Source organism: Argopecten irradians, chromosome 3 (assembly GCF_041381155.1).
Source record: "Argopecten irradians isolate NY chromosome 3, Ai_NY, whole genome shotgun sequence".
Taxonomy (NCBI): domain Eukaryota; kingdom Metazoa; phylum Mollusca; class Bivalvia; order Pectinida; family Pectinidae; genus Argopecten; species Argopecten irradians.
The window spans coordinates 60,740,824-60,766,133 of NC_091136.1; the positions used below are offsets into that span (position 1 = coordinate 60,740,824).

Genomic DNA, 25,310 nt, shown 5'->3' on the forward strand with positions numbered 1-25,310 from the left:
ATTTGGACTATTTCTCGTTTCAAAACTGGTATTCAGAGATGAAAAATAGACATTTAAAAGTAGTGTGAGATGTGATTTAAATATCACCCTTCGACAAGTTAACGTATGGTTTATATATCAAGGATTTATAAGCTATTTACGTCCTCGACTTTATAGCACCTTCACTGTATGTTGATGGCGATTTTGGCAACAAACCATACAGTAGCCTGCGATTGATTACGATTGTACTCAACCCAGGCATTACTGCGAGTAACTTCACGCCCATTACGTTTGATTGTTTCCTCGTACATCCATTATAAAAAAAAAAACCAGTTCTTAATCTTTTTAGCCCACCATCATCAGATGGTGGGCTATTCAAATCGCCTTTCGTCCGTGGTCCGTCGTCCGTCCGTCCTTCCGTCCGTCCGTCCGTCCGTCCGTCCTTCCGTCCGTCCGTCCGTCCGTCCGTTAACAATTCTTGTTACCGCTATTTCTCTAAAAGTACTGAAGGGATCTTTCTCAAATTTCATATGTAGGTTCCCCTAGGACCCTAGTTGTGCATATTGTATTTTGGGACTGATCGGTCAACAAGATGGCCGCCAGGCAGCCATCTTGGATTTTGATAGTTAAAGTTTGTTACCGCTATTTCTCATAAAGTACTGAAGGGATCTTTCTCAAATTTCATATGTAGGTTCCCCTAGAACCCTAGTTGTGCATATTGCATTTTGGGACTGATCGGTCAACAAGATGGCCGACCAGCCGCCATCTTGGATTTTGATAGTTAAAGTTTGTTACGGCTAATTCTCAGAAAGTACTGAAGGGATCTTTCTCAAATTTCATATGTAGGTTCCCCTAGGACCCTAGAAGTGCATATTGCATTTTGGGACTGATCGGTCAACAAGATGGCCGCCAGGTAGCCATCTTGGATTTTGATAGTTAAAGTTTGTTACCGCTATTTCTCAGAAAGCACTGAAGGGATCTTTCTCAAATTTCATATGTAGGTTCCCCTAGGACCCTAGTTGTGCATATTGCATTTTGGGACTGATCGGTCAACAAGATGGCCGACCAGCCGCCATCTTGGATTTTGATAGTTAAAGTTTGTTACGGCTAAATCTCAGAAAGTACTGAAGGGATCTTTCTCAAATTTCATATGTAGGTTCCCCTAGGACCCTAGTTGTGCATATTGTATTTTGGGACTGATCGGTCAACAAGATGGCCACCAGGCAGCCATCTTGGATTTTGATAGTTAAAGTTTGTTACGGCTATTTCTCATAAAGTATTGAAGGGATCTTTCTCAAATTTCATATGTAGGTTCCCGTAGGACCCTAGTTGTGCATATTGCATTTTGGGACTGATCGGTCAACAAGATGGCCGACCAGCCGCCATCTTGGATTTTGATAGTTAAAGTTTGTTACCGCTATTTCTCAGAAAGTATTGAAGGGATTGTTCTCAAATTTCATATGTAGGTTCCTTTTGGACCCTAGTTCTGCATATTACATTTTGGGACTGATCGGTCAACAAGATGGCCGACAAGCAGCCATCTTGGATTTTGATAGTTAAAGTTTGTTACGGCTATTTCTCAGAAAGTATTGAAGGGATTGTTCTCAAATTTCATATGTAGGTTCCCCTAGGACCCTAGTAGTGCATATTGCATTTTGGGACTGATCAGTCAACAAGATGGCCGCCAGGTAGCCATCTTGGATTTTGATAGTTAAAGTTTGTTACCGCTATTTCTCAAAAAGCACTAAAGGGATCTTTCTCAAATTTCATATGTAGGTTCCCCTAGGACCCCAGTTGTGCATATTGCATTTTGAGACTGATCGGTCAACAAGATGGCCGCCAGGTAGCCATCTTGGATTTTGATAGTTAAAGTTTGTTACCCGCTATTTCTCAGAAAGCACTGAAGGGATCTTTCTCAAATTTCATATGTAGGTTCCCCTAGGACCCCAGTTGTGCATATTGCATTTTGGGACTGATCGGTCAACAAGATGGCCGACCGGTGGCCATCTTGGATTTTGATAGTTAAAGTTTGTTACCGCTATTTCTCAGAAAGTATTGAAGGGATTGTTCTCAAATATCATATGTATGTTCCTCTAGGACCCTAGTTCTGCCTATTGCATTTTGCGACCACCATCTTGGATTTTGATAGTTTAAAGTTTGAAAAGCAGAAAAAAGAATTGTAAGTTTGAAAAGCAGAGAAAAGATCCCTCTTTCATTTGTCAGACATAGATCAATCTTTGGTGGGCGCCAAGATCCCTCTGGGATCTCTTGTTGTAATTCATCAGATATATTATTAGAATTGTATAAATAGTAAACTCGAATGAAAGTCTTGGTGTTTAGTGATGGGTTATGTGAGTATAAGAATAGGATACCAATATTTATCATATCATACCGGTTGCAAATACAATATTGTATCTAAGACAAACCTACAAATCTGGGGTTTTTTTTAATCGCTAGCTTCGGCGATCGCTATTTCCGGAACTCATACCACACTACACTCCGACCACGGTCTTTAAAGCAACATACGTGTTTGACCTGGCCTTTGAATAATTTTCAGACAGTTTTCAAAAGATTACTGAAGAAAAAAATAGTATGTCAATATCTTCAACCAGTCATGATCGACACATATAAATTTATAACCATTTATAGCCAAAGTCAATATTGATACAGTGATGTTCGGTTTTGAATTAGCACTAAAACAATAAAAAAAATAAAAAAATTAAAATGCCTTTTCAATACATTAATAAATATTATACGTGTATACAAAAATCATAAATAATGATCTTCTATGTATCGCTTTGGAGGATGTAGACACTTGCACGCTCTATCACTAATTTCCAAGTGAGCGACCTATGACACACGAAACACAGAGGTTTGAGAATAATTTACAATTTATACATTACGTATGCATTTTCACGAATGTCTCTGATGTGTGTGTTACACCAGAGATAAACGGCAATGCATGTGTCCCGCAATGAGCATAACATTTTTCATTTTCAGTCAGCCAATGAGATTAAAGCGATTACCTTATACAAAATCCAATTGAGGACATTTTTGTGTCATTTTTAGCTCACCTGGTCCGAAGGACCGAGGTGAGCTTATGGGATACCGCAGCGTCCGGCGTCCGGCGTCCGTCAACAATCGACTTCTTCTCCATAACCACTGGTGGGATTTCAACAAAATTTGACTGGTAGCATCCTTATGGGCTACTAACTGAAAATTGTACAAATGATGGGGCTGATCCCCCGGGGGCCTGAGGGGCGGGGCCAAAAGGGGTCAATTTGGCTATTTCCATATAAACGACTTCTTCTCTGAAACCAAGCATGGGATAGCACCCATAATGCAATGGTAGCATCCTTATAGGGTGGGGATTCAAAATTGTACAAATGATGGGGCTGACCCCCTGGGGGCCTGAGGGGCGGGATCAAATGGGGTCAATTTGGCTATTTCCATAAAACGACTTCTCTCTCTGAAACTAAGCAAGAGATAGCACTCATAATGCAATGGTAGTATGGTTATAGGGTAGGGATTCAAAATTGTACAAATGATGGGGCTGACCCCCGGGGGGCCTGAGGGGCGGGGTCAAAAGGGGTCAATTTGGCTATTTCCATATAAACGACTTCTTCTCTGAAACCAAGCATGGATAGCACCCATAATGCAATGGTAGCATCCTTATAGGGTAGGGATTCAAAATTGTACAAATGATGGGGCTGACCCCCCGGGGGCCTGAGGGGCGGGGTCAAAAGGGGTCAATTTGGCTATTTCCATATAAACGACTTCTTCTCTGAAACCAAGCAAGGGATAGCACCCATAATGCAATGGTAGCATCCTTATAGGGTGGGGATTCAAAATTGTGCAAATGATAGGGCTGACCCCCCCGGGGGCTCGAGGGGCGGGGTCAAAAGGAGTCAATTTGGCTTTTTCCATATAAATGACTTCTTCTCTGCAACTAAGTGTGGTATAGCACCCATAATGAAATGGCAGCATCCTTATAGGGTGGGGAATCCAAATTGTGCAAATGATGGGGCTGGACCCCCGGGGGACTGAGGGGCGGGGTCAAAAGGGGCCAATTTGGCTATTTCCATATAAACTACTTCTTCTCTGAAATTAAGCATGGTATAGCACCCATAATACAATGGTAGCATCCTTATAGGGTGGGGATTCAAAATTGTGCAAATGATAGGGCTGACCCCCCGGGGGCCTGAGGGGTGGGGTCAAAAGGGGTCAATTTGGCTATTTCCATATAAATGACTTCTTCTCTGCAACTAAGCATGGTATAGCACCCATAGTGCAATGGTAGCATCCTTATAGGGTGGGGATTCAAAATTGTGCAAATGATAGGGCTGACCCCCGGGGGCCTGAGGGGTGGGGTCAAAAGTGGTCAATTTCCATCCATATAAATGACTTTTTCTCTGCAACTTAACATGGGATTACGCTCATAATGCAATGGTTACATCCTTATAGGGTTTGGATTCAAAATTTTGCAAATGATGGGGCTGACCCCCCGGGGGCCTGAAGGGTGGGGTCAAAAGGGGTTAATTTAGCTATTTCCATATAAACGACTTCTCTGCAACTAAGAATGGAAGAGCACTTATAATGCAATGGTAGCATCCTTATAGGGTTGGGATTTGAAATTGTACAAATGATAGGGCTGACCCCCAGGGCCTAAGACGGCAATAGATGTGAGGTCAAAAAGGTCAATTAGGCTACTACTTTCATATAAATTACTTTGTCTCTGAACCTATGTATTGGATAGCATATTTGTATGGTATCAATAGCATCATTGTATGGTTGTGATTCAAAATTAAACTTTGGGAGTCAATTTTGCTTATTTTTCTAATTGTCAGAGTCTTGTGATAATTACTAACAAAAATCCAGGTGAGCGATACAGGCCCTCTGGGCCTCTTGTTGTTTGGAACGAGGCTGCTATCCTCTTACGGACGACACTTTGTTGTTTAGGATGGTTTTGAACGACAAATGATCGATCTTTCCAACGGTAGTACTGCAACCGTTTTTCTGAAGACTGAATATCCGCTGAGAACCGAAAGCCTTTAAATCAACATGGTGGGGGAGATTTTTTGTCTCGGCGAACTTTCCCCCTTCTTGTATTACGTATGATATATCCATGTAGAATATGAGTTTTACCGAGTTTTGATTTACATCCTTAGACCTAAGACCTCTAAAATGGTCTATGAACACTCTGATGGGTGGGGTTTTTGGTTACCGATGGCTTAATGATCACTTTTGTCTTCGTACTTATTCTTGACTATCAAGTAGTTCACAAAGTACCAGACGTACATGTACACTGAAAGTATTTCTAAAAAAAAATCAGAATTCAGCTATAAAACTTATTTTTCATTTTTGAACCTTTGTTGAGTAGAATTTCAAATAATGACCGAGGGGGTCCTTAATTTGTATTTTAGATATGTCGTTTCTTCAACAAATGTCGTAATTTCGAATGTGCATATTAATCAAAAGAAAAGCGTTTGTCAAAGAACGGCACCCTGAAGAATGCCGCGTTTGTGCAATGAAGTTCACAAAGGAATATTGACCGTCACGTGACCATGTATTATCCAATGAGAATAGTGGAAAATAGGAAGGTATTTAATATATATATATATATATTCTGTTAAATAAACATACATTTTGCACATATCCTGTTTTCTTTATATCCCTGGTTGTGATATGCACGATCTTGATCATAAAAGCCCGACTCTTCAATCATTTCCGTTCCTAGGGCTCAGGATAAAATTAACTATAAGTAATTGTCCCAAACTCGGCTCCATTATCCTGAATACTGGAATGCGTCATGTATATTAATTTTCGAAATTAATATTTAAAAAACACAAACTCTACATACATATATATAATAAATGGTTATGAAAGCGCAATTCCGATTCGCTAAAATCTCGTAAACTCCTGTGAAGATGGAATCCAGCAAATTTACGTTCAATGTTAAGCAAACACTTCTATTTTTCTGTTCGTGTGCGTGTGTGTGTTTTATTTTTCATTTTCACGGTTTTTAGAAGTTTTGAGCTTTGTGTTAATGCCAATAATTTGTAAAGTATTAGCATTTAAGGGTTCATTTGCTATTTTGTTTACATTTTAGGTTTGAAATAATTATGAGAAAACGATAAATCTTTTAGTAACCGATATTTTGAATTACTTGATAAATTCGGTATTAACTTAACACAAACCTTATAAGTTATACAGTCAGGAAAATACAAAACAGAAACACATAATACTTGCTAAGAATGAAAATTGATATAAAAATATGTCGAACCTATCGTTAAGTAAAAGAAATTCAATACAAAGAAATTCCATACATTTATATTAGACAATAACATAGACATATGTATACCTACATATATTAGTGTTTTAAAGGTAGGTTTCGCCCAATGAAATATAAAGACTACGAAATTGAAATTTATCCTATACATAGATATAATCTTCAGATCATTTTCAATGCATACAGCAAACAATATGGGTGGTCATTGCCTAGCTTGACCAGGAAAATACTCCTCTAAAAATAGAGCGAAGTCAAGCTTTACATAGAACATGACGTATTTTTTTCCAAAACGAGGCCGCAGCAACAAACGGAAGCGTGCAACAAAATGTCAGATAGAAGTGACAGTCTTGCCACGGCATGTTTAGTTTAAAAAACAACAACAACAAATCGAAGTGCGAGGGACTGTTTATACACATCATATAATCTAAAACACTTTATGTTACTTACATACGCTCGCTAACTTTGTACACCAAATATACATGTAGTAAGTCTGCGGCTGTTTGTGCGCTGGCATAGGCCCTATGTGTTTGAAATTTAACTCACCACGTGCAATGCCGTTACACGAGTCCCAACAGATTCCGGCAAGTTCCGCTTGAGATGTGGCTTCTGTTTCTTCTATTGCTACATGCCACCTTACTGAATTTAAATCCCTATAGATATCCTCTAGGGTGCTACCAAATCCCATTATAATTTCCTCCAGGCTTTGTTGTATCGAACAACCGACTTCATTTGCATATGTATTAGTGTTTTTAATGGATCAATTGAAGTAAATTAAAACTCACTTCCTGGGTGTATATAACTTATAAAACTACCTGATTATTGAAGAAGATAACGTCAGAATGAGTTGTGAAGATACAACAGCCATGAGGCAACTCTTTGGTCACGTTAATGTATCTCCTATTCATGACGTCACGCAAATCTTTCATGACGTCAAGTAATTCTATAGTGACGTCATTTCTACTAAGCAGTAATATTTTGCGAGTCTTGTGACAAAACAAAGAGATATTAATAAAATCTTGTATACAATACAGCACAAATTTATGATGCATGTTATTACTGAACTACAACAACCTATATATGTGCCCTGAATATCCCTTACCGTACATGTATGTGTACATGACGGAAAAGTATGTGCTATCAGAAAAATTAAGCCAAAATGTTGTTTTCTTTTTAAATTCGAGACATGTTATACACATTAAAATAATTAAAACATAAAATTTATCAATTACATCTTATAAAAATAAAACAGAACATATTTTAAAAACGATAAATGTCTTTTAAAAGTGTTATTTGATCTTGCAAATAAAGTACGCAAAAACTAAAAACGGCAAGGAACGGCAACCACAGGCTTCTATACAATATTTCTATGGCTGTGACCAACAACTTTTTATTCAATGTTTTACATTTCAAAACCGCTAGTAATAAACATATCGTGACACAATTTCATCAATGTATGATTTGATTTCGTTATTACCATTCACTGATTTAGTTTAACAAACTTACTATATCTAATTCAGTAGGCCTTAATCTATTTTGTTTTGATAGTGCTCAAGCGGCATCACTCGGTCGACGAAGCAGACAATTTTTTTTAAATTGTTTCCACTATAGAGTAATAATCACCTTTTAAAGTCATAGCTGTCGTAATTGCACATATAAACAGTTAAACTGACTTACTATGATAATCAAGATGTGATTTATAGTGTTTAGTTGCATTACAATCGTTTCAAGAGACAGCTAGTGGCTTGTCGTGTCGTCGTAACCGGAAGTTCACCATTTCACATGTATGGAGGACCATACACAACACGTAAAATAAGCGAAAATAGGCAAACTTTGACAATCAATTTGACAACTTTCCCATTATAGATTCTTTTGGGACTTTTAACATATAATTAAAAATACATTTTTCTTTCGATTGAACTAAAAATAAATTCTTTTGCAATTTTGCCGGATTAAAACCAGTATCTGGACTAGCCTACGAGGCTTGCTGAGGGTTTTGCAACATTTTGTGATCCCAAGGGTAGAATATCCCTATTCTTCATATCCGCTTATGAAAGAGTATTTTTCTTTCATACCTCGACATTTTATTGCAATTTTACAGCAATAATATCCCACCATTTTGAAATAAATTCGAAGAAAACCTTGACTGCAAGTCAATTTTCCATACATGAAGAATAACGTGATATTTTCAACACAAATTTCATTGTTTGCATTTTTATCTCCCACTTTCTCCGAAACGGGGGATATTAATTTGGGTTTGTCTGTCTGTCTGTCTGTCTGTCCGTCTGTCTGTAATACTTCGTTTCCGTGCAATAACTGTAACAAATGTAAACCAATTTTCTTCAAACTTGATGACAAGGTTAAATGCCTTAAGGTCTCGGCCAAATTTGAGCGCGACTGTCAATGGACCTTATTTAGCGGAGTTATGGGCCTTTGAATTACTAAAAACACCTTTTTTTGCCATTTCCATGCAATTAAGTGGAACAAATGTAAGCAGATTTTCTTCAAACTTAGTAACAAGATTAAACGCCTTAAGAACTCGGCCATGTTTGAATGCCACTTTCAACAGACCTTGTTTAATGGAGTTATGGCCCTTTGCTTAAATAAAAAAGTCAGTTTCTGCCACTTCCATACAATAACTGTAATAAATATTAACCGATTTTCTTCAAACTTGGTAACAAGGTTGAATGCCTTAAGTGCCTGGCAAGGTTCGATCAACTCTTTCAGTGAATGTAATTGAGTTATGGCCCTTTAATTTACTACAAATGTCATTTTTCTGCAGTTTCTGTGTAATAACTAACAAATATTAAAACTAATATTGTTAAAACTTCTTAACAAAGTTAAATGCCTTAAGGGCTTAGCCAAGTTGGATCGACACTTGCGACGGACCTTATTTAGTAGAGTTATGGCCCTTTGATTTCATAAGAAAAGTCATTTTCTGCCATTTCCCTGCAATAACTCTAATAAATATTAACAGATTTTCTTCAAACTTGGTAACAAGGTAAGATGCCTTAAGGGCTTGGCTAAGTTCGATTGCCACTTTTGGCCGACATTATGAAGAGAGTTATGGCCCTTCGATGTACTAAAAAATTATTTTCTACCATTCCCTGTGCAATAATTGTAACAAATGTAAACCGATTTTCTTAAAAGTTAGTATCAAAGTTAAATGCCTTAAAGATGCTCCACCACTGACAGAGAGCATAAATGATATTCATCATTTGAACAATAATTGGTGTTTAATCGTGTTTATATATGTCTAATAAACACAAAAAATGATATAAAATCATTCATTTTGCCTTTGGTGCATGCGCAATTAGTACTTCATTCCATATAGGATATAGTGCAACGGATTTTTTTCGGGATGCAATTAATTATTTTTCATATTTTTAACTTGAAGTAAAATTAGAAGCTCAAAATTTCCAATGGTGGTAATGGTGTAAAATAAGTAAGTTTGTAACTGAAGAAAAATACTAAATCATCTGCTCCTGTTTTTGATACTGAAAAAAATACCATTTTTCAGCGGTGGAGCATCTTTAAGAGCTCAGTTTAATAGTCACTTTCAACGGACATTATTTTACACATCTTACTTCCGAATAAGACTTCATTTAATTTTTTCATGTTTCAACCAGTGTTAAACCTAACCTCAATAATGTTTACCTTAATATGTCCTGAAAGCGGGGGATGGAAATTCCACGAATTTGCTTGTTTATAGTACAACCAGGCAAGTTTGTGAAAAAAATTGTTAAAATTTTAACGAGGAAGTAGTAATTTTGTTGAGGCCGTGACATCATGAGGCTTTATTGCATGGGTAGCCATACAATACAGCCTCATGTGACATGAGTGTATTGCCCTAGACCAGCCAGTATTACATCTGTAGGTATGAAAGAATAGAATGCTATTTACTGGTATTCTAACTATAAAAAACATACAATTTTGATAGTTATCCATATATATGCAACCATAAAATTAGGAATTTTTACAAGATTGTTTTAGGGGAAAGTGGTTGTTATTTTGAGCCTAGATTACATTTTAGGAAAACCCCTGATAACTGTAAGCCAACAGCTAACTAATAAACTCCCCTAACCATCCTTAGGTACCATGGAAACCAGATGACATGTTTATAAAACATGACCAAATATACTGACAATGATCCTCACACAAATTTCGTTTATATTTATTTTGACATTTCAATTGGTAACCATGGCAACCAAAGACATTGGATGTTTTGATAACTTCATAATTGTATTTGTCATCCTTCGAAACACCTAACAATATTCAGCAGAATTTGTCATTATCTAAATTTTGACCAATCAAAAGCCTCCAATATGTTGCTATGGTAATTATTGAAACATGTGATGAATCAAATCATAGGTATCCATATGATTCATTTATTGAGTTAATTGTCAACTACCTTCATAGGAAAAGACTTTTAATTTTTTCAATTGGACTGTGAAACGAGATGGATAATTTTATAGAGTCGCAAAAGAGTTCAAGGGATCTGTCTAAAATTTCATATGTAGGTTCCCCTAAAGCCCTAGGAGTGTCATGCAGATTTTCAAACTGATCGGAAAAACAATATGGCAGCCAGGCAGTCATCTTGGATTTTGGCAGTTGATGTTTGTTACCGCTATTTCTCAAAAAGAGTTCAAGGGATCTGTCTCAAATTTCATATGTAGGTTCCCCTAGAGCCCTAGGAGTGTCTTGCAGATTTTCAAACTGATCGGAAAAACAATATGGACGCCAGGCAGCCATCTTGGATTTTGGCAGTTGATGTTTGTTACCACTATTCCTCAGAAAGTACTCATCGTATCATTCTCAAATTTGACATGTAGGTTTCGATAGGGCACATGGAGTGTCATGCTGATTTTAAGTCTGATCTGAATAACAATATGGCTGCCAGGCAGCCATCTTGGATTTTGATAGTTATAAAGTTTATTACAGCTATAAAGTTTATTACAGCTATTTCTCAGAAAGTACTGAAGGTATCATTCTCAAATTTCATATGTAGGTTCCTCTAGGGCTCGATCTAGTTTCGCATATTTCATTTTGGGATCAATAGGTAAACAAGATAGCCGCCAGGCAGCCATCTTGGATTTTGATAATTGAAGTTTGTTACCGCTATTTCTCAAAAAGTACTGAAGGGCTCGTTGCAAATTTCCTATGTAGGTTCCCCTAAGGCCCTAGTTGCACATATTGAATTTTGGGACCAATCGGTTAACAAGATAGCCACCAGGCAACCATCTTTGATTTTGAAATTTAAAGTTTGTTACCGCTGTTTTACAGAAAGTGCTAAATGGATCATTCTCAAATTTTCATGTAGGCTCTTCTAGGGCCCTTGTTAACAAGATACGAGGGATGTTCCGAAATTAATGTTACTTGCACAATATCTCGTGGAAATCGTGCTAAATGGGCTTAAAACTACCTCGTGGCGATAGCGTGATATCTGAAGCATGATATAGGTAAATATCTCGCTCACAATTACACTGACCTTGGTGCTGTGAACATTGTTTTGTAGCGCACTCATTACACTCTATACAAATATGGTTGGCAAGAGAGTTGAAAACGTAATTGAAATTAGGGCCTTTATCAAAAGTAGGTCTCTACTTGGCTTAAAGCCGGTGGATATTTATCGTGAGGTGTGATATATACGGGAAGGGTCAAATGTCAAATATGACTATTTGTAGGTGGGTTGCTCGATTTAAGTCGGGACACCAGCAGCTTAAAAATGCTGCCCACACAGGTCGCCCTGCAACAACAACAACAAAGTATAACATTGAACTAATTCGGCAAATCCTTGAAAAAGATGCAAGGTACACTGTCCGACAGTTAGCTAAAATGACAGGCTTGTCTTTAGCACGTATTCATTGCATTTTAAAGAAACATCTTAAGCTGGGCAAGATCAATGCCAGGTGGATACCCCATTTACTAACTGACAACCAAAAGAGGTCCCGGGTTGACAAGGCCAAATCCTTATTGAAGAAATACCCAAAATACAGCAAAAAGGCTTTTGATAATTTGGTCACAGGTGATGAAACATGGGTGTATTTTTTTGAACCCAAAAGAAAATGCTCTAATCGAATCTGAGCAAACAAAAACGCCAGGCGCCCTAACATTGCTAAAAGAATACGCACCGTGAGGAAGGTTTTGTATGTCATATTCTTTGATAACAAGTGTTCAATCATTCAAATCCCTGTTCCAAAAGGCAAAACTGTCACAGCGAAGTATTATAGAGACGTTGTACTTCGAAAACTTAAGAAAGTCTACAAACGCTGCCGCCCACAGACAGGTTTGAAGTACCAAAGAGTCTCTTACATGATAATGCGCCAGCACGCAAGGCGCGCATTGTAACGGAGTTTTTGAAGGCAGAAAAGGTCACTGTCCTCCCCCACCCGCATATTCACCAGACTTGGCCCGCTGTGACTTTTTCTTGTTCCCCAAACTAAAATTTCGACTGTCTGGAACAAAATATAAATCAAGAAATGCCCTTGGCTCTGCCATTTATCCGTATCTTATGAGTATACCAATTCAAGAGTACGAAAACTGTTTCCAAAAGTGGATCGATTGGTTGAAACCATGCATAAATGCAGAGGGGGAGTACTTCGAGGGACAGGGCAAAATAAAATGATCAGAATTACTTCTATCAAAGAGAACTCACCAAAGTAACAATAATTTTGGAACACCCCTCGTATGGCCGACCACCATCTTGGATTTTGATAGTAGACAATTTGAAAAGCAGAAAAAAAGAAGTTTAAGTTTGAAAAGCAGAAAACAGAAGATCAAGTTTGAAAAGCAGAGAAAAGATCCCTCTTTCATTTGTCAGACATAGATCAATCTTTGATGGACGCCAAGATCCATCTTGGATCTCTTGTCATATATAACACAGGTTGTTTTATGTTTCCTGCCGGCGCTGTTGTCCTAATTACTGCATATTAGTTGATTATTATTGTGCCAGATTGTAAATATGCGTGATGAACATATATTTGTTTATGTGAATTCGCAGAAAACATGCATTTAATTGTAGGCCTTTAAGATCAAATGAACAAAATTGAACCAAATGCTAATGTGTTTTTGGCCATTTCATAAAACCAGCATAAAGGAACCGGGTTACTATGGCAACCAAAATCAAACAAATGACATCTGATGTCTTGAAATCTGTTACCATAGTATTTTTATAACCCCATACAAAGCCATTTTATGCTGAATCAGGCAATATCTAAAGACCAAATTTTGACATTTTTTCTGGGTGCTCTGGGGGTACAACCAGGATTGCATGAGGAAGATGATAAAAGTACCATATAATTGTGTTCAAAATAATTTATAAACACAGTATTGATTTTAATTTGTCACTGCCACATTTTCAGTTGTACCTCTGACATCTACAGCTGCTTTCTTAGCTTGACAAATGGATATTATTATGTGGATAAAGAATTTACTTTATACAGATCATCCTGTTTTCAGGTGGATACATTGATTTATCAACTCAACTCAACTCCAAGAGATTCTATGGTTCATTTTAAAACAATAAGTACAGGTTAACAGAACATGAATTTATCACTCATTACATGGCGGTACAAATATTCTGTCATCTACAGACATCACTTTTATATATTAGTATTTAGTGATCACCTATTTGTTTGTCATTGACAGTTGAAGTTTCCACTAGTGTGATCAACACTGCCAAGCTGCTGTGTAAGTCAGGCAAGATAAACACTGGGCAGTTCCAGCAACTGCTGAAATACATTACCCACTCACGCAGTGTAACATCAGGCAGCACCACTACCGTGAGGACAGATCAGGCTAAACTAAACAGCCTCATAGGTCATCTTACACAGCAACCCAGACAGGTGTTAACAACCATAGCAGGAAGTCAATTGGATGGACATCAAGTTCAATCTAGTGAGCAGCAAATTTATTGTGTTGGACAGAGTTTGAATGGTAGCAGGAAGCCTGGTGTCACAGGGGACCTGTGTAAGACTATATCTACTGTACATTCTATCTGTCACCCAGCGCCATGCCAAACAACAGAGTTTAAAACCACTGGCACTAGCAGTTACAATAGGTCAGTGGTAACAAAAATGCTACAGGGGGTGGAGTTCCAGGCATTCACTCCTGTGGACCAGGCACTCTCCTTGTTTGAGGTGTCTCCAACCATTCATCAGGATACAACACAGTTCCATTCTCCTGGCAGCCTCAGTAGTATGGTGTCCGACTCCTTTGGTAAGTCAGGCTATTTTTTTTAAATTTTATTTTAACAAGACATGTTACCTTAGTCAACACTATAGAATAGAACATACCATATACCAGGTAATTAATCAGCCATTTACAGTATCAATAATCCTGAACACAATATTTGATAGTAGGCAATCTGCAACATATTGGATGGTTTTTACTTTTGGTGATTTTATTTGATGAATATATTTATCAGTCAATAATCAGCATTGTATGAAGTGTTCTATTCTTTTACGTTTTTACAATGTGAAGAATTATTACATCTGTTTTTGTCAAACTGATATTTTCCCGTTTCCTCAATTTTGAAAGTGTTAATGTTAAAAGATTATTTATAATAGAATAGTTGTCATAAACAATGTTTAACATTTTTCAACCTTCAGGAGTATTGTGTTTAATGTTTGACATAGTTCTTTGTCCAAAAGTGTTATGTTACACAATATTAATGTTTGACATTGTTTTTTGTCCAAAGGTGTTGTTTTATACATATGTACAACGTTGGCATTTTTCTGAGTAAGATAATTATAAAAAGTGTATAATATTATTCACAGATCGATGAGACTGTTAAGATGTAACAGCCATTTAAAAAAAAAATAGTTATGGAACCATAAGTAATTCATGGGTATCTTCTGAAACTCTCTCTTTAGGCAAAGTCATGATGCTGTTTTTATTTCTGCAGGTCCAACCATTTCATCTGCTATGGTGAAGGCTACAACACCTACACAGGTACAGTATAGTGTGAACATATATGGGCAAACTCCTTTTCTTCATTGATTATTTTGAAACCTGTGGCTCTGCTTGTGTGGATCGAACTGTCTTATGTTTGAAAACACCTGCTTGTGCAATGTTTACTTGTCAAAGAACTGTTCTAGTGGCTATGTCTATTGTTAGCTACTTGGCATCATAGCCACTGTGACAGACAGAATCATTGAGTTGTCATAGCGACTGTGACAGACATATCACTGAGTTGTCATAGCGACTGTGACAGACAGAATCACTGAGTTGTCATAGCGACTGTGACAGACAAAATCACTGAGTTGTCATAGCGACTGTGACAGACAGAATCACAGAGTTGTCATAGCAACTGTGACAGACATATCACTGAGTTTGTCATAGCGACTGTGACAGACAAAATCACTGAGTTGTCATAGCGACTGTGACAGACATATCACTGAGTTGTCATAGCGACTGTGACAGACAGAATCACTGAGTTGTCATAGCGACTGTGACAGACAAAATCACTGAGTTGTCATAGCGACTATGACAGACAGAATCACAGAGTTGTCATAGCGACTGTGACAGACAAAATCACTGAGTTGTCATAGCGACTGTGACAGACAGAATCACTGAGTTGTCATAGCGACTGTGACAGACATATCACTGAGTTGTCATAGCCACTGTGACAGACAGAATCACAGAGTTGTCATAGCGACTGTGACAGACAAAATCACTGAGTTGTCATAGCGACTGTGACAGACAGAATCACTGAGTTGTCATAGCGACTGTGACAGACAAAATCCCTGAGTTGTCATAGCGACTGTGACAGACAGAATTACTGAGTTGTCATAGCGACTGTGACAGACAAAATCACTGAGTTGTCATAGCGACTGTGACAGACATATCACTGAGTTGTCATAGCGACTGTGACAGACATATCACTGAGTTGTCATAGCGACTGTGACAGACAAAATCACTGAGTTGACATAGCGACTGTGACAGACATATCACTGAGTTGTCACAGCGACTGTGACAGACAGAATCACTGAGTTGTCATAGCGACTGTGACAGACATATCACTGAGTTGTCATAGCGACTGTGACAGACAGAATCACTGAGTTGTCATAGCGACTGTGACAGACAGAATCACTGAGTTGTCATAGCGACTGTGACAAACATATCACTGAGTTGTCATAGCGACTGTGACAGACAAAATCATTGAGTTGTCATAGTAACTGTGACAGACAGAATCACAGAGTTGTCATAGTGACTGTGACAGACATATCACTGAGTTGTCATAGCGACTGTGACAGACATATCACTGAGTTGTCATAGCGACTATGACAGACATATCACTGAGTTGTCATAGCCACTGTGACAGACATATCACTGAGTTGTCATAGCGACTGTGACAGACAGAATCACAGAGTTGTCATAGCCACTGTGACAGACAAAATCACTGAGTTGTCATAGCGACTGTGACAGACAGAATCACTGAGTTGTCATAGCGACTGTGACAGACAAAATCACTGAGTTGTCATAGCGACTGTGACAGACAGAATCACTGAGTTGTCATAGCGACTGTGACAGACATATCACTGAGTTGTCATAGCGACTGTGACAGACAGAATCACTGAGTTGTCATAGCGACTGTGACAGACAAAATCACTGAGTTGTCATAGCGACTGTGACAGACAGAATCACTGAGTTGTCATAGCGACTGTTAGTGACAGCAGACAAAATCCCTGAGTTGTCATAGCGACTGTGACAGACAGAATTACTGAGTTGTCATAGCGACTGTGACAGACAAAATCACTGAGTTGTCATAGCGACTGTGACAGACATATCACTGAGTTGTCATAGCGACTGTGACAGACATATCACTGAGTTGTCATAGCGACTGTGACAGACAAAATCACTGAGTTGACATAGCGACTGTGACAGACATATCACTGAGTTGTCACAGCGACTGTGACAGACAGAATCACTGAGTTGTCATAGCCTAAAACTTCAAAACTCTTCTTCTGAAATTCTGGAAATGGTAGAATAAAATACTTTTCATAGATGGAAAGGTCTAAAGGTCCTTTACAAAAAAAATATTAATTATATGACCATAGGGTCTCATGTTTCCCCCTAGTTTACTATAGTTTATATAGGAAAAACACATTTATGAGCATTTTTGCTCACTTTCCATAGGAAATGAGTCAAACTTTGATAAAATATTAGCCTGAGATAGCATTTTAACATCATATCCATATTGGTCCTGGCCCAACCCCTGGGGGCAGAGGGGTTGGGCCAAAAAGGATCAAATAGGCTAAAACTTCAAAAAACTTCTTGTAAAATTCTGGAAATGGAAAGGTCTTAAGTTCCTTTACAAAAAATATTAATTTCCCCCTTCCTTTACAAAAAATATTAATTTCCCCCTGGTTTACTATTGTTTATATAGGAAAACATATTTATGAGCATTTTTTGCTCACTTTTCATAGTAAATGAGTCAAACTTGGTTAGAATTCTTAGCCTGAGATAGCAGAGGGGTGGTGCCAAAAAGGGTCAAATAGGCTAAAACTTCAAAAATCTTCTTGTAAAATTCTGGAAATGGTAGAATCAAATACTCTTTATAGATGGAAAGGTTTTAAGGTGTTTTAAAAAAAATTGTGAATTTTATGACCCTGTGGTCTCACTTTCCCCCTTGGGAGGGGGTCAAATCTATTATAGTTTACATAGGAAATACACATTTAAGAACATTATTTGCTCAATTTTCATAGGAAATAAGTCAAACTTGATTAGAATACATTGTTAGCCTGAGATATAGCATTTTAACATCCATATCGGTCCTTGCTTACCCCCTGGGGAACCAGAGGGGCAGGGCCAAACAGGGTCAAAATGACTAAAATTTCAAAAAATCATCTTCTGAGTCCACAGGTTTGATGGAAGCAAATACTCTTCATAGATTAAAAAGTCTAATTTATAGAATCGCTGACGGACTTTAAGGGCCAGTATATATAATGTTTATATGTCTTTGTTTCATATGATATCTGTGTTTGTTCCCGTCCGTCTGTCTGCTTGCCTGTCTGTCATGTCTGTATGTCCGTCCATCTGTCTGTCTGTCCAGATTTGGTTTCCAGATGATAACTTGAGAACTAATGGATGGAGTTTGATCAAACTTCACACAATGGTAGCATATTGGAAAATAAGGGTCAATGCAGCTGCTACTAAAAATAGTTTCCAGACAATAACTTGAGAAAACATCAACACATTTTGATCAAACTCCACTCAATGGTATGGTAGTATGGGAAAAATACAGCTTGGGTTTGAAAATGGGGTCAAAAGATCAACTATAAAGGTCACTGTTACTAAAAATAGATTGTTTCACAAATTTTAGCACATCAATGGAATTTGTTCAAACTGTCTATAATGATGGCATAACTAAGCAATAATAACTTGCCATAGATTAGAAAATGTAATTGACGACAGGGAACGTGTGTTGCTTACACCTCTTACTGTAAGCTTGTTTTATTTGATAAAATTGCTTTTGTTTAGATGTGTGTTGGCCGGAGCCTTGACAATGGTATGATAGATGCAAATGACACTACAGGCTGGGAATACTCTGGGGCTAATTTAGCAGACCTTCTCATTCCTGATACAAGTGGGTCAGATGCTGCCACAGAAGATAATGATTCTTCCTCAGCATTCCTGACTGAAGCTGATGAACAGATGCTGGGGGCATTTAAAACAGGACAGGCTGAGGAGCTGTCAGGCACATCAGGAATCTCGTATAGAGACAGCAGTCTACAAAGTAAGACACACAGTGATGTGGATACGACGGAATTTTACTGCAGTCCTGAAAAAATGATGAAATTAGAATCATCCACGATTGCCAATACAACTGTCTCTGGTGGTTTCTCAGAGTTTGTATTGCCAGCCTTGAACTCTAAGTCATCAAATTTGAAGCGTAAACGCTACAAAAAGACTGCTGATGCTCTTCAGGGTTCTGGGTTAATGGACATTACTGTAAAAACTGCAGAACTTATACAAAAGAACAGTAAATTACAAAAAGACATTAACCAGTTGAAAAGGGAAGCAGCTCAATTTTGTGAAAGCGTTCTTCAAAATCCGGAAAATAGGGTACTTAGAGAGAAATTAAAAATGGCTGAATGACACACACCCACTTGTGGAAAGACACATTTGAGCGTTCAAAGATTGTAGCATCTATGACATGGAAATCACAGTCAGATTGTTATTTTGGTATGAGAAAGCACTTTTAAACTACAGAGATAGATTATCTAAATGACATTTTCTTACTTTTGAGCTGTAAGAGTGTGAACAGGTAATACACAAAAAAATGTTTTCCTTAACATACAGAAATAAATTGTTAGGGTAGATGTGTGATTCATGTAAAAATCACTTTTTAATATTATTTTACTGAAGCAGTTTTTATCCCTTTTGAGAAATTCTATTTAGATTAATTTATTCAGAGATATAACTTTACATTTGTAATCGTGACTTTTGAACTTATATTCACACATATATATAAATATGATTCTATCTTGTTAGATGATTGGAAATTTAGATGCATTTCTTTTATGAATGTGCTTCAATTTGAAATAAATGCCAAACGTTTGTCATATGAGAAGTTTTTTCACCACACATTTTTAGGTCGTATGACCTAGATAATACGACCTGAATGAATGGGATATGGTCCTAATATTTTAATGTTATTTCAATTTGTGAAATACGGCCACCGACAGAATTTCCTAGCTGTCTTCAACATGATATTTAAACAAATTTTATTAAGTCTCAAGTGACCTTTTCTTATCGCCTTTTGTCCGTTGTCGTGCAGTGTGCGTCGTGCGTCGTCCGCCGTGTGTTCGTAAACAATTTACATTTTCGACTTCTTCTCAAAAACCGCTGAAGCAATTTCAATGAAATTTTGCACAAACCTTCTAAGGCATAAGGCCAATCAAAATTGTGAATTATATGACCCCCACCCCCCAGGGGGCTGTGGGAGGGGCCAAAAGGGGTAAAATTGACTAAAATTTCAAAAATCTTCTCCTCCACTCACAGATGTGGTAGAATCAAATACTCTTCATAGATAGAAAGGTCTCAAGGCCCTCTACAAAAATTGTGAATTATATGACCCTGGGGTCTCAGGTTTCCCCCTGGGGAGGGGGTTAAGTTTACTATAGTTTATATAGTGAAAACACATTTTGGAGCATTACTTGGTCATTAATAATAGAAAATTAGTCAAATAATGTCAGAATTATCAGTATGAAATGGCCATTGAATTCTATTAACGAATTTTCCATGACTGACTCCCAGGGACCTTGGGGGCGGGGCCAAAAGGGGTCAAATAGGCTAAAACTTCAAAAATCTTCTTCTAAAATTCTGGAACTGGTAGAATCAAATACTCTTCATAGATGGAAAGGTCTTAAGGTCATTTACAAAAATTGTGAATTATATGACCCTGGGGTCTCATGTTTCCCCCTTGGAGGGGGTCAAGTTAACTATAGTTTATATAGGAAAAAACACATATATGAAAGTTTTTTGCTTATTTTTCATTGGAAATTAGTAAAACTGGGTTAGAATGTTTAGCCTGAGATAACATTTTATCATCATAACCAAATTGGTCCTAGCTGACCTCCAGGGGCCTTAGGGGCGGGGCCAAAAAAGGGTCAAATAGGCTAAAACTTCAAAAATCTTCTTCTGAATTCACAGATTTGATGGAACATGATACTCTTCATAGATTGGAAGCTGTCTTAAGGCCCTTTACAAAAATTGTGAATCTCATCGCCCTGGGATCTTACAGATTTTCCCCTGGGTAGGACGTCAAATTTACTATAGTTTATATAGGAAAAACACATTTATGAACATTATTTGCTTTGTTTTCATTGGAAATTAGTCAAACTGGGTTAGAATTATTAGCCTGAAATAGAATTTAACACCATATCCATATTTGTCCAGGCCTCAGGCCGACCCCCAGGGGCCAGAGGGGCGGGGCCAAAAGGGGTCAAATAGGCTAAAACTTCAAAAATCTTATTCTGAATTCACAGATTTGATGGAACCAAATAATCTTCATAGATTAAAAAGTGAAATTTATGAAATGACTGACATTGACTGACTTCTTATTTGGTTTTGTTGTTTAACATTGGCAAAGCAAATTGGAATTTTAAGCATAAGGTTTGGTAACATAATACACTATCAAAATGAAAAACAAAAAATAAAAAATTCTAAAAGGTTCAACTTTAAAGTTTATTCTAATTCGTAAATACTTTTTACAGATTTGAATCAACTTTGCAATGCTTTTCTGTAGCAGCACACAGGTGACCGTCAAGGCCTCTTGGGCCTCTTGTTAACATACACAATATGTTTATTACTTTTAAAGCATACAGATACATGAAATTGGTTCCTGACCAGTTTTAAGATTCCTTCCGCTTTAGAAATTTATTTAATGTAATTGAAATATTGATTACCAGATAATGTAATCTTATTCAAAATGCATAGAAATTAAGCAATTAGAAGAAAACTTTTGATACAGTTGTATATCGTCCAAATGATTTACATTATATTGACAGGCTAATGACAGCATTCAAATAGTTATTTATAACGCTCTTACAATATTGTATATTATTTTCACAATATAGCGAATTTACGTTTGTAGTCTACCAGTTTACACTTGATAGTTTTAGTTTTCTTTTGCTAGTTTGATGATGCCATTTCCATCCCATACATAATATTTTTAGGTCATCTGACCCGAAGGGTCAGGATGACATAAAGTCGTCGTGTTACGATTTGGCTGAAATGATCCTGACATGGTCCTGATGAAGTGTTGTTATTTATCGGGTTGATCTGAAATCCAAAATGGTCGCCACAGCCGCCATCTTGAAAACACATTTTGAGGGACTTCTTCTCAAGTGTGATTTGGCTAAAACTTGCATGAAATCATCCTGACATGGTCTCGACAAAGTGTTGTTATTTTTCGGGTCGATTCCAAATCCAAGATGGCCGCCACAGCCGCCATCTTGAAAACACTTTTTGAACTTCTTCTCAAGTTCTAACGGTGCGATTTGGTGAAAACTTGCATGAAATGATCCTGACATGGTCCAAACAAAGTGATGTTATTTTTCGGTTCGATCCGAAATCCAAGATGGCCGCCGCATCCACTATCTTAAAAAACACATTTTGATCTTCTTCTCAAGTACTAACGGTGTGATTTGGCTGAAACTGGCATGAAATGATCCTGACATGGTCCTGATAAAGTGTTGTAATTTTTCGGGTTGATCCGAAATCCAAGATGGCCGCCACAGTCACCATTTTGAAAACACATTTTGAACTTCTTCTCAAGTTCTACGGTGCGATTTGGCTGAAACTTGCATGAAATGATCCTGACATGGTCCCGACAAAGTGTTGTTATTTTTCGGGTCGATCCGAAATCCAAGATGGCCGCCACAGCCGCCATCTTGAAAACACTTTTTGAACTTCTTTTCATGTTCTCACGGTGTGATTTGGCTGAAACTTGCATGAAATGATCCTGACATGGTCCCGACAAAACGTTATTTTTCGGGTTGATCCGAAATCCAAGATGACAGCCACAGCCGCCATCTTGAAAACACATTTTGAACTTTTTCTCAAGTTCTAACGGTGCGATTTGGCTGAAACTTGCATGAAATGATCCTGACATGGTCCCGACAAATTTTTGTTATTTTTCGGATCGATCTGAAATCCAAAATGGCCGCCACAGCCGTAATCTTGAATACACATTTTGAGGGACTTCTTCTCAAGTTCTAACGGTGTGATTTGGCTGAAACTGGCATGAAATGATCCTGACATGGTCCTGACAAAGTGTTGTTATTTTTCGGGTCGATCCGAAATCCAAGATGGCCGCCACAGCCGCCATCTTGAAAACACATTTTGAACTTCTTTTCAAGTTCTACGGTGCGATTTGGCTGAAACTTGCATGAAATGATCCTGACATGGTCCCGACAAAGTGTTGTTATTTTTCGGGTTGATCCGAAATCCAAGATGACAGCCACAGCCGCCATCTTGAAAACACATTTTGAACTTTTTCTCAAGTTCTAACGGTGCGATTTGGCTGAAACTTGCATGAAATGATCCTGACATGGTCCCGACAAAGTGTTGTTACACCTCTGGTTGATCCCAAATCGAAGATGGCTACCATGACACGATATCTAATTAAAATCCTATATGATTATTGCCAAGGTAGTCAGATGACCGTTTAGTCCCTTGGGCCTCTTGTTAATAAAAATTACTTTGATTGTATGAATATTTCCCCACATAATAGTGATCAAAAAGAACTATGTATGGTTTGGGACAATTTTGGCCCCCAATCCATTGATTTTTAGCCCATCACCAGGCAGCCATTTTGGATTTTGATAGTTAAATATTGTTACCACTATGTCTCAGAAAGTACTGTAAAGTAATGGATCGTTCTCAAATTTCACATGTAGGTTCCCCTAGGGCCCTTGTTGTATATATTGCATGTTGGGACTGATTGGTCAACAAGAAAGCCGCCAGGCAGCCATATTTGAGTTGATAGTTAAATATTGTTACCGCTATTTCTCATAGAGTACTAAAGGGATCGTTCTCAAATTTCACATGTAGGTTCTCCTAGGGCCCTAGTTAACGTTTTGCATATTGGTCATCAAGATTGCCGATGGATTTTTATTGTCTTCCAATTGTCAGACATAAATTAATCTTTGGTGGGCGCCAAGATCCCTTTTGGATCTCTTGTTTAAACTAAGTAATAATTGAAATAAAAGTTTTCTAATTTTGTAGCGGTAACCATCAGATATAAGCATAAATGACCCGAATTTGAAAATTTTGTCTCTTTCCTTCCTGCTTTTTGATGGTTTTAGTCCAAGAAACAATAGAGCACAATCTTGAACAAACTTAACATTTATTCAGAATACGTAGGTACCTCAGAAACATCTTTAAAGTAAAAAAATGTGCTCTGTAGGTTTTTGATTGTTTTTAAATAGCGAAAATGGCGAAAATTGACTTAATTTCCCCGTTTTCATTATTTTTGCATATTGAAGTAAGCTGGTTACCACAGCAACTACAGATGCAATGATACATAACTATCATAGTTATTCTACCAAAGTTGCACTCGATATTTGATATTCAAGTACAATTCACTAAATAACACGTTTGTAAAGAGCGCTTATTGACCCGTTTTGACCTAAAGGTGACCGTTTTCAAAATCCGAAAAACAGATATCAAAATACGAAAGTTCAGAATACATATACTACACATCTGATATATAAATGATCTTATTTGGTGGAAAATAATTTGTTAATTGCAGTACATTTGTAGAAAGTTAATCAAATGATCGCAAAGTTGCATCATCATGCAATTGGTGACTTTTGGTGGGGGGTTTCCCGTATTTAAATCAGAGGACCATCTGGCTCTTTTATTCAGCGAAGTAGAACACAACTTTAATCTTATTCCCAGAATGTGGTCCTCCGATGCGCTTGTGCCGAAAAATTATTGATAAAATATTTTTACCGATATTCAATATCATCCAGACTGTGTATGAATTAATGTCAGAACAAATCAAAGTACATTATATCAAGTGTGTGTAGCTAAGATGGTTGGGACGTGGCACCGTCTGCTGAAGGTTCAGTGATCGAGTCACTAACAGGTCTGATTATTAGCTCACCTGGTCTGATGGACTTTGGTGAGCTTATGCCATACTGTGGTGCCCGACTTATAATGACTACATGTAATTGAAATTTAATGAAATTTGACAGGAAGCATCCCTAGGAGGTTTGGATTCAAATTTATGGAAATGATCGGGCTGACCCCTAAGGGCTTGAGGGGCGGGCGAAAAGGGGCTAATTTTGCATTATTGATATAAACGACTTCTTCTCTGGAACCTAGCTATGGATACCAATCATATTTCTCAGGGAGCATCCCTAGGTGGTTGAAATTTAAATTTGTAGAAATGATGGGGCTGACCTGTGAGGGGCGGGGCAAAAGGGGGTCAATTTGGTAATATTGATAGAAACTACTGCTTCTCTGGAACTAAGCAATGGATAGCAGTCATATTTCACTTGTAGCATCCCTAGGTGGTAGACTCCCAGGG

At 37.7% G+C, this 25,310-nt stretch overlaps 1 protein-coding gene across 1 annotated transcript in view; it reads left to right on the forward strand.

Moving 5' to 3' along the window:
• Positions 1-20,744, forward strand: part of LOC138319270 (serine-rich adhesin for platelets-like) — a 28,854-nt gene extending 8,110 nt beyond the window's left edge. Inside the window, exons 2-4 of the mRNA XM_069262308.1 lie at positions 13,913-14,482; positions 15,171-15,217; positions 18,749-20,744. Coding sequence (XP_069118409.1) covers positions 13,913-14,482; positions 15,171-15,217; positions 18,749-19,366 — 1,235 coding nt within the window. The 3' untranslated portion in view covers positions 19,367-20,744. The remainder of the gene's footprint in view (positions 1-13,912; positions 14,483-15,170; positions 15,218-18,748) is intronic.
• Positions 20,745-25,310: the final 4,566 nt, after the last annotated feature.